This window comes from Hemiscyllium ocellatum, chromosome 8 (assembly GCF_020745735.1).
Source record: "Hemiscyllium ocellatum isolate sHemOce1 chromosome 8, sHemOce1.pat.X.cur, whole genome shotgun sequence".
Lineage (NCBI taxonomy): Eukaryota > Metazoa > Chordata > Chondrichthyes > Orectolobiformes > Hemiscylliidae > Hemiscyllium > Hemiscyllium ocellatum.
Window position 1 is genome coordinate 113,476,872 of NC_083408.1, and position 12,985 is coordinate 113,489,856.

General features: G+C 45.9%; 1 protein-coding gene across 3 annotated transcripts in view; it reads right to left on the minus strand.

Annotated features, from left to right (window-relative positions):
* Positions 1–258: 258 nt before the first annotated feature.
* The window catches only part of LOC132818435 (B2 bradykinin receptor-like), a 29,166-nt gene continuing 16,439 nt past the window's right edge, over positions 259–12,985 (minus strand). For all 3 annotated transcript variants that reach the window (XM_060829487.1, XM_060829486.1, XM_060829485.1), the window contains exon 3: positions 259–1,494. In XM_060829487.1, the coding sequence (XP_060685470.1) occupies positions 458–1,494 (1,037 nt within the window). In that variant the 3' untranslated portion in view covers positions 259–457. The remainder of the gene's footprint in view (positions 1,495–12,985) is intronic.

Below are 12,985 nucleotides of genomic sequence, written 5' to 3' on the forward strand. Positions count from 1 at the left end.
GGGTTGATATTCTCATGTCAGCCAAGGCAGCAAAGAGGTGCAGGCCAGTAAAGTGTTCTGGCGGTGAGACAAGCATCTTCAAACTTATCCTCTTTTGATACACAGTACCAGGGGAACTAAGGACCAGGAGTCATCGTATGGACACACAAAGACATTGCTGAGTTTTCATCCCAACCGATAGGCGCTACATGGTATCACAATATCTCCCTCCCATTCCCTGGGTGAAAGCAGCTGTCTACAAAGAGATCAGGGACAGGCTTGGGGTCAGGACATTTTATTACATTCCTTTACATTATACAGAGATTGGATTCATTTTCTCATCATGCCAGCTGCTAACTAGACTAATGCCACGTATCACAAGAAATATTGTCAGGTCAGAGGTGTTAGTGCCATCCACCTCATTCACGAGAGAATCAGCTCTTTGTGTGTGGGCAATGTGTCGTGGGTCTTCAGGGAGTCACTGAGATTTTGTTTCAGCTCTCTTCCTGATCACAGTTCGGACCCACACCTCCCGTGCTTTCTTCCTGAACTGCTTTCCCACAAGGACATAGAGCATGGGGTTAATGCAGCTGTTGGTGCAGGCCAGGAAGCTCGCAATCTGATTGCTGTTACTAACCGCTCTTTCTAATGAGCAGCCCTGCAGGATGTTTGAAAACACAAAGATCCTGAGGAACCGCAGCAGTTGAAAAGGCAGCCAGCAAATGACAAAGGCCAAAAGGACAGCGAGCACCAAGATGGCTGCCTTGCTTTCCCTTCGCACTTGCTTGAAGCGCTGCATTTGGTTGTTTCTCAGGACCTTCAGGATCTGAAATGTGCAGAAACTGAGGATGAACGCAGGGATCAGGAAACCAATGGCAACCATCAGAATGTCCATCTTCAGAACCCAATACTTATTAGGGTAATCAAGTAAGCAGGCAGAGATGTTCAAACCTTCCACATAGATCACTCTTCGGAATATGATGATGGGACTACTCATCAGCAAGCCGAACATCCAGATGATGAAGCAGTTGATCTTGACACATGAGAGTGTCCGTATTCTGCTGTAATGAAGGACTTTCACCAGAGCCAGGTAGCGGTCAATGCTGACCATCACCAGGAAGTAGACACTGCTGTAAAAGTTCATATAGATCACTGCGTTGACGTAACGACACAGGAAATCTCCAAAGGGCCATTCGTAGTGGAGGGCAATGTTAACAGCCCAGAAGGGGAGGCCAGCCAATAGGAGCAGGTCAGCCCCAGCCAGACTCCCCAGGTAGACCTCTGGCCTCGTGCAGCGTTCTTTCTGTAAACACAGGACGATCAGGACAAAGCAGTTCCCCACAACGCCAGTGACACACACCACCATGATGTAAATCGGCTGAAAGGTGTACATCCACTCCCAGAAATTACCTTCGGGGCAAGCGAGTGAGCCATTGGAGCTGTTGACTGCGCTGAGATTAGGAGCCGTTACCAGGGACTGGTTGGGAGCTGTGTGGACAATCATTGGGGCACTGTCTGAGGGAAAAGAGACAGAGACCAGTTAGCCTTTCTGACAAGAAATCTCTGTAATTTACAAACAAAATGAAGTAACATTGTTCTTCCCCTCAACGTCCAGAAACTCTGGCCAATATTCCGGGAACACAGATTTGAATCTCACCATGGCAAATGGTGAAATCAGAATTTAATAACATCTGGAATGAAGAGCTCCATAGAATCCCTACAATGTGGAACCTGGCCATTCCACCCAACAAGCCCTTGTTGACTCTCTGAAGGGTGTCGCACCCAGACTGACCCCCCCCCCCCCACTGTAACCCTGCATTTCCCAAAGCTAACCCAACTGACCTGAACATCCCTGGACACAGTGTGCAATTTAACATGGCCAATCCCTCTAACCTGAACATCAGCAGACTGTGGGAGGAAACCAGAGCACCCAGAGGAAAATAACGCAGACACAGGGAGAGTGTGCAACAGGGAGATAGTCATTCAGACCTGGAATTGATCCCAACCAACTCTGAAGATGACCCTGAATTCATCATTGATTTTTGGAAAAACCCACTGTAGTCACCAATGGCCTTCGGGGAGGGAAATCTGCTATCCTGACCTGGTCTGGCCTGCAAGTGACTCCAGACCCACCGCAATGTGGTTGAATCTTAACTGGTCTCTGGGTAATTAGGAATGAACAATAAATGCTGACCCAGCAAGTGACATCCACGTCCCCTGAATGAATTAAAAATAAACTTGTTCTGCAACAGTCAAACATAGAGAAGATTTACCCTGATAACCCCTACATTTGAAACTCATCACTCCCAGTTAAGCCTGACTTCACAGGCAGATTCCAGTTGACAGGAAATTATAAGCTATACGTTAGCAGATAGAATTAAGTCAGACCTTACAAATTGGTTTAAGAATTCACAAAGCATTTAAATCACTCAAAAACAATGTTCAAAACACATGCAAGGAAACCTCCTGCTGATCATAGAAAATCTCCTTCTCTGAAATAACCTGATTCCAAACTGAGAGCAACAGCCAACCAATGGGATTTCCCTCAGCCCGGCCTCCCCCAATAGTCTCCACATCTGCAGAACGTCCCCAGCTCATTGTGGACAATGTCAGTCCAGGCCCAGCGGCAGTTACTCTGTCAGTACATATTCCCAACTTCTTCAGTTAGTCTCTGTCTTCCTCACCCTGTCTGGGCTAAACTACCACTTTCATCAACTTACCGAGTCATAGAAATAAACAGCACAGAAACAGACCCTTCGGTCCATTTTCTGCATGCCAACCAAATATTCTCAATTAACCTAGTCCCATATTCCAATATTTAGCTCATAACCATCTAAATCCTTCCTATTCATAATACATTCAGATGCCTTTTAAATGTTGGAATAGTTCCAGCCTCCTCCACTTCCTCTGGCAGCTCAATCCAGACACGCACTCTGTGTGAAAACATTGCCCCTTCAGTCTTTTTTATATTTTTCCCCTCTCATCCTAAAATTAGATTACTTACAGTGTAATCTTTGGCCCAACAAGCCTACACCGACCCGCCAAAGTGTAACCCACCCAGACCCATTCCCCTACATTTACCCCTTCAGCTAACACTAGGGGCAATTTAGCATGGCCAATTCACCTGACCTGCACAGTTTTTGGATTGTGGGAGGAAACCGGAGCACACCCACGCAGACACGGGGAGAATGTGCAAACGCCCCACAGTCAGTCACTTGAGGCGGGAACTGAACCCAGGTCTCTGGCACTGTGAGGCAACAGTGCTAACCACTGTGCCACCGTGCCGCCCCAACTCTGGAAGAGACTTTGCCTATTTATCCTATCCATGCCCCTCATTATTTTGTAAACTTCTGTGAGGTCACCCCTCAGCCTCCAACACCCCAGTGAAAACAGTCTCAGCCTACTCAACTTTTCCCTATAGTTCAAACCCTCCAACCCTGGCAACATCCTTGATGCTCCCCGAATTTACGTCATACAGGATCTTGTACTCATGGATCCAGGTGTTGGGAATCTGGCTGAGGGGTCCCATGGAACTGGAAGCCAGGACAATGGACAGCAATCAGGGAGAGATGAGCGGACACTTACCGAGTGAGAGACTCCAGGGTGTGTGAAAGAGCTGCTGAGGCCAGACAGAGGCGAGGAGACTGAGAGGGAGTGCTGTCTCCCCCAGGGGGAGAGAGGCTCCTGAAACAGGAATCTCTCCTGTAGCTCCACACACTCTCACTGCTGGCTCTTCACGAGCTGTTGTTTTGTGCGGAGTTTGTACAAAGCACTTCCCCTTCAGTGAAAAAAGGAAGTGACTGTCAGTGGCAGCATCCAGCCCTCAGGCTAGAGACGGCACGGATGTGAAATGGGACAATGCCTCTAATAAACATGGCCAAGGGGCACAGGAACAGCATCATTTTCAACCATGCAGAATATTTTGACTTGGAATTATAGATTCCCTACAGTGTGGGAGCAGGCCATTTGGCCCATTAAGTCCACACTGACTCTCCGAACAGCAACCAACCCAGACCCACACCATCCCTATAATGCTGCATGTCCCATGGCTAACCCACCTCACCTGCATATCCCTGGACACTAAGGACAATTTAGCATGACCAGTCCTCTCCAACCTGCTTACCTTTGGGCTGTTGGAGGAACGTGGTGTAACCCAAGTCCTTGGTGCTATGAAGCAGCAGTGCTTACCACTGAGCCAGTGTGCTGCCCTAATGTCTCATAGCCCCTTCAAGATCACAGGGACTGACTGCAACGGCACAGGGGCAACACTTCCACCATGTAGAATCATAGGGTCATAGGGTCATAGAGTTATACAGCTCAGAATATACCCTTTGTTCCAATTCACCCATACTGATCGGATACCCTAAACTGATCTAGTCACATTGACCAGCATTTGGCCCATATCCCTCTAAACCCTTCCTATTCATGTACACAACCAGATGCCTTTTAAATGTTGTAATAGGACCAGCCTCCACCACTTCCTCTGGCAGCTCACTCCATACACGCTTGTCAATGTTTTCGCTCTCACCTTAAGCCTGTGCCCTCTAGTTTTCAATGCTCCTACTCTGTAAAACAATACCTTGCCTATTGACTCTATCTATGTCCCTCATGATTTTATAAAATGCCATAGTTTCACTCCTCAGTCTCTGACATTCCAGGGAAAATAGCCCCATCCTATCCAGTTCTCCATATCACTCAAACCCTCCAGTCCAGGCAACATCCTTGTAAATCTTTTACAAATGCTTTCAAATTCGCAACATCTTCCCTATAGTAGGGAGACCAGAATTAAACAGAGTATTCTGAAAGTGGCCTAACCAATGTACAGCTGCAACATGACCTCTCAACTCCAATACTCAACGCTCCGATCAATGAAGGCATGTGTACCCAAAACCTTCTACACCAACCTATCCACCTGTGACTCCACTTTCAAAGAACTATGAACCAGCACTCCCCAGAAGCCTTATCATTAAGTTAATCAGTTCTGCCTTGATTTCCCTTACCAAAACACACCATACCTTTATCTAAATTAAACTACATCTGCCACTCCTGCCCATTGGTCCTGTTATAATCTGAGGTAACCTGCCTGCTGTCCACTGCACCTCCAATTTTGGTGTCATCTGCAAACTTACTCACCATACCATATAATCACATGCAAAGCATTTATGTAAGATGGAAAGTAATGGACCCAGGCCAGATCCTTTCAGCACACTGCTGGTCACAGGACTCGAGACTGAAAAACAACCCACCCTCACCACCCTCTGCCTTCTATCATTCAACCAACTTTGTACCTAATTGGCTAGTTCTCCCTGTATTCCATGCGATCTAACCTTGCTGACCAGTCTGCCACATGATACCTTGTTGAACTCCTTGCTGATGTCCACACAGACAACATCCACCACTCTGTAAAAAGACCAAAAGAATGCAGATGCTTGAAATCAAAAACAAAAACAGAAATTGCTGGAAAAACTCAGCAGGTCTGGCAGCATCTATGGAGAGAAGTCAAAGAAAGTTGCTGATAAGGGTGGTGTTGCTGTTGGCAGAGGGCCTCCTTTCTCCCCTGGACCATGAGCCCACCTTTGAACACCAGGCTATTGTGTCAGTTATGGTCACTAATCTCATTCCCTCTGGTGATCTCCCCCCAACTCAGCTGGTAGTCTCCCAACCCCACTTCAATCTCATCCTAAAACTCCCAAACAGAACTGACAGGGCAGACCCATTGTACCTGCCTGCTCCTGCCCCACAGACCTCAGCTCTCCCAGAATAGACTCTGTGTTTTCTCCCCCAGCCCAATCTCTGCCCACTCACATCTGTGATTCCTCTGATGCTTTACTCCAGTTTTGGAACGTCCAGTTTATGGGCTCCAGTTACCTCCCCTTTCCCTTGGAGGTACAATCCCTTTCCACACCCATCCCCCACCAGGATGGTCTCAGGGCTCTTCATTTCTTCCTGGAGTAAAGGCCTGAACAGCACCCTCCATCACCCGGCTGACCCCATCCTCACCCTCAACAACTTCTCTTTTCATTCCTCTCACTCCCTCCAGCGCAGAGAGGTGGCCATGGGGGCCCGCATGGGCCCTAGTTATACCTGTCTCTTTGTGGGGGACGTGGAGCATTCCTTGATCCCAATCCTATTCCAGGCCCCACCTGCAATGTTTTCTCGTATATTGACAACTGCCTATCTCTCTCGTCTGGAATTGGAAAAGTTTATCAATTTCCCTTCCAAGTTCCAACCCGCTCTCACCTTAACTTGGTCCATCTCTGACTCCTCCCTTCCCTTCCTCGACTTCTCTGTTTCCATTTCTGGGGATAGAATGCCCAACAACATGCATTATAAACCCACCAGCTCCCACAGTTACCATGACTACACATCCTCACACCCTGCTTCTTGGAAAGACTCTATTCCATTCTCCCAGTTCCTCTGTTTCCATGGCATCTATTCTGATGTTGCCAACTCTGACCAGGGAGACTCTGAGATGTCCACCTTCTTCCTCGATCAAGGGGTCTCCAGTGCTGTTGTTGATATGACCCTCAGATCATATCTTTCACAATTCACCTTCACCCCCTTTCTTCCCTCCTACAACAGTGATAGTGTTCCCATTGTCCTTACCTACCATCCCACCAACATCCACATCTAGGGGATCATTAGCCGCCATTTCTGTCACTTCCAGCAAGATGCCACCACCAGACACCTATCCCACTCCCCTCCTTTGTCTGCCTTCCACAGGGACCATTCCCTATGGGATACCCTGGCCCACTGCTCCTTCATTCCCAACATCCGGCAGCACTACACCCCCCCCCCCCTTCTCCCCCACGATCCCATGCCTTCTTCCTCTACAATCGCCAAAGGTGTAACATCTGCCATAGAGTCAGAGAATTGTAGAGTCATACAGCACAGAAACAAACCCTTGGTCCAACCAGTCCATGCTGAACCAGTCCATGACCCTAAACTGAACTAGTATCCCCTGCCTACACCTGGCCCATATCCCTCCAAACTTTTCTGATTCATGCATCCATCAAATGTCCTCAGGTAGTTCATTCCACAGACATAGCACACTCTGTGTAAACATCTTCCTCTAATGCTGTTTTAAATCTCTCGCTTCTCACCTGAAAAATGTACTCCCTAGTCTTCAAAAACCCCATCCGAGGGAAAAGACAACTAGCATTACCTCGATCTATATCTCTCATTATTTTATAAACTTTGATCAGATCGCCTCTGAAATTCCTACCCTTCAATGAAAATAGTCGCGAGCTCTCTAGCCTTTCTTATAACTCAAACTGAGAGGGGATCTGATGGAGACATATAAGATTGTTAAAGGATTGGACACTCTGGAGGCAGGAAACATGTTTCCGCTGATGGGTGAGTCCCGAGCCAGAGGACACAGCTTAAAAATATGGGGTAGACCATTTAGGACAGAGATGAGGAGAAACTTCTTCACCCAGAGAGTGATGGCTGTGTGGAATGCTCTGAGGGCAGTGGAGGCCCAGTCTCTGGATTCGTTTAAGAAAGAGTTGGATAGAGCTCTCAAGGATAGTGGAATCAAGGGTTATGGAGATAAGGCAAGAACAGGATACTGATTAAGGATGATCAGCCATGATCATATTGAATGGTGGTGCAGGCTTGAAGGGCAGAATGGCCTACTCCTGCACCTATTGTCTATTGTTTATAGTCTATAAACCTTCCATACCCAGCCACACCCTGGGAAATCTCTTCTGAACCCTCCTCAGCTTAATACTATCCTTCCTATAACTGGGCGACCAGAACTAGACACAGTATTCCAGAAGAGGCCTCATCAACATCTTATACAACCTCAACATGACGCCCCAACTCCAGCACTCAACGGACTGAGTAACTAAGGCAAGCATGCTAACTGCCCTTTTAATCAAACTGTCTCTCTGCGATGATCCTCATGAGACATTCCAACCTGAAACATTGACTCCCTTCCTCCTCTGATGCTGCTAGACCTGCTGTGCTTTTTCCAGCTCAACTCTCTACCCACCCTGTCTATATACGAGGAAACTTCAACGAATTATGTAGCTGTCCCACTAAGTCCCTCTGTTCTACAACACTACCCATTATTAGTACCATTATTAGTATCAGCCCCACCTTTGTTTGTTTTACCAAAATGCAATGCCTCGCATCTATTCAGATTGAACTCCATCCGCCATATTTCAGCCCATTGACCCATTTAATTATGACCCCTTTGTAATCTTAGAAAACCTTCCTCACTGTCCACACTGCCACCAATTTTGGTGACAACTGGAAAAGTACTAACCATGCCTCCTATATTCTCATGCAAATCATTTATATAAACGACAAACAAAAGAGGACCCAGACCAATCCCTGTGGAACAACGCTAGTCACAGGCCTCCAGTCCGAAAAGCAACACTCCACCATTACTTTCTGTCTCCTGTTATTAAGCTAATTATATAGCCAATTGGCCAGCTCATTCTGAATCCCATGGCCATTTACCTCCCCCCTCCTTAGTACCCAAGGGCCCAAATACACCTTCCAGGTGAAGCAGCACTTTACCTGCCCTCCACACCATCGAGGAGAAAGGGAGGCCTGCAGATGTTGGAGATCAGAGTCAAAAAAGGTGGTGCTGGAAAAACACTTCTGGTCAGGCAGCATCCAAGGAACAGATGTTACATTCCTGATGAAGAGCTTATGCTCTCAATGTCAACTCTCCTGCTCCTCAGATACTGCCTGACTGGCTGTGCTTTTCCAGTAGCACATTTTTTTGACTTCACATCATCTACTCTACTGCATTCACTGCTCACGATGTGGTTTCCTCTGCATTGGGCAGGCAAAGTGTCGACTGGGAGACCGCCTCATGGAACATCCACGCTCTGTCTGCAAAAAAGATCCTGAGCTTCCAGTTGCCTGCCACTTTAACACCCTTCCCCCGTTCCCTGACCAATATCTCTGTCTCAGGTTTGCTGCAGTGCTCCAGTGAAGTTCAATGCCAACTGGAAAACAAATCCCCTGCAGTCTTCTGGACTGAATATCGAGTTCAGTAACTTTGGTGCCTGAGCTCTCCCATGTCTTTACTCTAAACCCACACACCAGGTCTTGTTATCCCATAGTCTGCTATTTCTTTTGTGGAATTCCTACAAGGTGGATCCAGGCCGTTTGGCCTACTGAGTCCACAACGACTCTCAAAAGAACGTCCCACCCAGACCCACCCTATCCCTATATCCCTGCATTCCCCATGGCTAAATCCTCCCTCTAACCTGCACATCCCTGGATACAATGAACAATTTTGCATGGTCAATCTACCCTAATCTGCACATCGCCAAACTGTGGGAGGAAACTGGATTCATGTCTTGAAAGTTAATTGGAATTTATAATGATAAAAGATTCCAGCATTTTCTTGGAATCAATGAATTGAGCTTGTGTTATGACACAACGGTTAACCCTTCTGCTAAATAAACCAAACACCCAGAAAAGTTCACTTCACCCAGTAATCTGTTAAAAATATGAATGACAGGGAACTCCCAAATTCCACTTTTTAAAGAAAATAACATCAATTTATTCTGTAACTCTAAAAGTGAACATTAAACAACAGCTATTCATAACTCTAAGCACCCCCCCCATTTCTCTTTACTGCTTATTACCCGCCTCCAACTCCATAACAGTGCACTGTTCCTGTAAAACACTTATTAAAATTACATCAACTTAATTTCAAAACCACAGCCACTGATGTCTTCTGCGTCTTTCTTCTTCCAGCTGATGATCTCCCTGGGTCATCATCTTTCCTTTTACTGTGAATATGTTTCATATGACAAGGTACCTTTTTTGAGAAAAAGTGTTTCCTAATTTCTTGGCTCTCTCTCTTGATGGCAGTTGCTCTATCTTCAATTTTCAAAATGCCCCTATTTTTATGTCCCCGAAATCAGATCATCTCATCAGTTCAGTGTTGGCAAAACAATAGATTCAAACGCGATTGGGTTTTATCATCCTGGGGCATAGTTTTAACTGATTGGTTAAATTCAAAATGTTGTCAAAACAGAAATTAACACAGGTATCCATTTCACAGCCAAATGTTACATATTTTCAATTTTTCGGTGCATTCTGGGACATAGTCATATAGTCATATAGACAGGTGGTCGTAATCTCTCAGTTCACAACAACATTCACTCTCTCTTAAAGGTATAGTACATGCCTTCAACTTTATAACACCTCCCTCTTTAAGAAAAAAATGAACCATCAGAATGAAAAGGTTTTAGATTAGATGATATTATTTACAGTGTGGAAACAGGCCCTTCGGCCCAACATGTCCACACCGACCCGCAACCCACCCATACATTTACCCCTTACCTAACACTACGGGCAATTTAGCATGGCCAATTCACCTGACTCGCACATCTTTGGACTGTGGGAGGAAACCGGAGCACCCGAAGGAAACCCGCGCAGACACGGGGAGAACGTGCAAACTCCACACAGTCAGTCACCTGAGGCGGGAATTGAACCCGGATCTCTGGCGCTGTGAGGCAGCAGTGCTAACCACTGTGCCACTGTGCTGCCCAATTGTTTTCCAATTCTTAATCCCATTACAATGAAATACATAGGTCATTAATCTAAGTTCATATTAATTTCTGCACACACATATATATTACATTGGAATCTGTCCAATCTTATAAAACATAGAACATTACAGTGTAATATAGGCCCTTCAGCCGTCAATGTTGCGCTGACTTGTGGAACCAATGTGTAGCCTATCTATCCTACATAATTCTACTTTTCTCCATATGTCTATCCAATGACCATTTAATAGCCTTTAAAGTTGACGAGTCTAGTACTGTTGAAAGCAGAGCATTCCATGGCCTTACTACTCTCTAAGTAAAGAAAATACCTCTGTTCTCTATCGATCATCTCTCAATTTAAAGCTATGTCCCCTCATGCTCGCCATCTCCATCTGAGGAAAAAGGCTCTCACTGTCCACCCTATCTAACCCTCTGATTATCTTATACCGGAACTCCCCAGGCTTCCATTTTTTCCGCTGTTCATTAGCTAACTTTATGTGTAAGTTGGAACAGATATGGGTAAGTGGGTTAGTCTACCCATTCGTTAGGATGAAACATTGCAGGTAAGTCAGATTTTCTAAACTAATTTTTATAAATGAGAAGTTGAGGTTTGTTCATACGTACAGGACGTTTGTAACCCCAGGACTTCCTGTATGTCTCAATTAAGTCATTAAGCAACCTTGCTCTCTCTAACAAGAACAGCCTCAAGTCCCTCAGCCTTTCCTCATAAGATCTTCCCTCCATACCAGGCAACATCCTGGTAAATCTCCTCTAAGTAAAAAGTGAGGTCTGCAGATGCTGGAGATCAGAGCTGAAAGTGTTGCTGGTTAAAGCACGGCAGGTCAGGCAGCATCCAAGGAACAGGAAATTCCTGATGAAGGGCTCTGGCCCGAAACGTCGAATTTCCTGTTCCTTGGATGCTGCCTGACCTGCTGTGCAAATCTCCTCTAACCCCTTTCCACGTCCTTCCAAGAGTACAATGACCAGAACTCCCCACAATACTCCAAGTGCAGCCACATCAGAGTTTTGTATAGGCTGCAACATGACCTCATGGTTCCAAAACTCAATCCCTCTACCAAGAAAAGCTAACACACCGTATGCCTTCTTAACAACCCTATCAACGTGGATGGCAACTTTCAGGGATTTATGTATATGGACACTGAGATCTCTCTGCTCATCTACACTACCAATAATCTTAACACTAGCCCAGTACTCTGCATTTCTGTTCCTCCTTCCAAAGTGAATCACCTCCCACTTTCCCACATTAAACTCCATTTGCCACCTCTCAGCCCAACTCTGCAGCTTATCTCTGTCCCTCTGTAATCCTCACACTTTTCCGCATTAAACTCCATTTGCCACCTCTCAGCCCAACTCTGCAGCTTAAAAAGAAAAAGGAACAAAGAAAATTTACAGCCCAGGAACAGGCCCTACTGTCCTCCAATCCTGAGCCGATCCAAATCTATTGTCTAAACCTGTCATCCAATTCCTAAGGATCTGTATCCCTCTGCTCCCCACCTACTCATGCATCTGTCCAGATGCATCTGAAATGAATCTACTGTGTCTGCCTCTATTACCTCTGCTAGCAAAACATTCCAGACAACTACCACCCTCTGTGTAAAGTACTTGCTGCATGTATCCCCCTTATCTATGTCTCTCTGTAACCTGCAATATCCTTCAGCACTGTCTACAATCCCATCAACCTTAGTGTCATCCACAAATTTACTCACCTATCCTTCTAAACCCTCTTTCAGGTCATTTATAAAAATGACGAATGGCAGTGGACCCAAAATGGATCCTTGCGGTACACCATCTAGTAACTGAACTCCAGGACGAACATCTCCCATCAATCACCACCCTCTGTCTTCTTTCAGCTGGCCAATTTCTGATCCAAACCACTAAATCACCCTCAATCCCGTGCCTCCATATTTTGTGCAATAGCCTACTGTGGGGAACCTTATCAAATGCCTTACTGAAATCCATATACAGCACATCAACCCTCATCCACCTGTTTGGTCACCTTCTCAATAAGGTTTGTGAGGTACGACATACCCTTCACAATGCCGTGTTGACTATCCCTCATCAACCTATTCCTTTCTAGAAGATTATAAATCCCATCTCTTATAACCTTTTCCAACTCTTTACCCACAACCGAAATAAGGCTCACTGGTCTACAAGGGTTGTCTCTACTCCCCTTCTTGAACAAGGGACAACATTTGCAATCCTCCAGTCTTCTGGCACTATTCCTGTAAACAATGATGACATAAAGATCCAAGCCTAAGGTTCGACAATCTCTTTCCTAGCTTCCCAGAGAATCCTTGGATAAATCCCATCCAGCCCAGGGGCTTAACTATTTTCACACTTTTCAGAATTGCTAACACCTCCTTCTTGTGAACCTCAATCCCATCTTTCCAGCTCAGAACTGTCCCCATGACTTGTCCTACCTGCCTATCTTCTTTCCCACCTATCCACTCAACCCTCCCCCT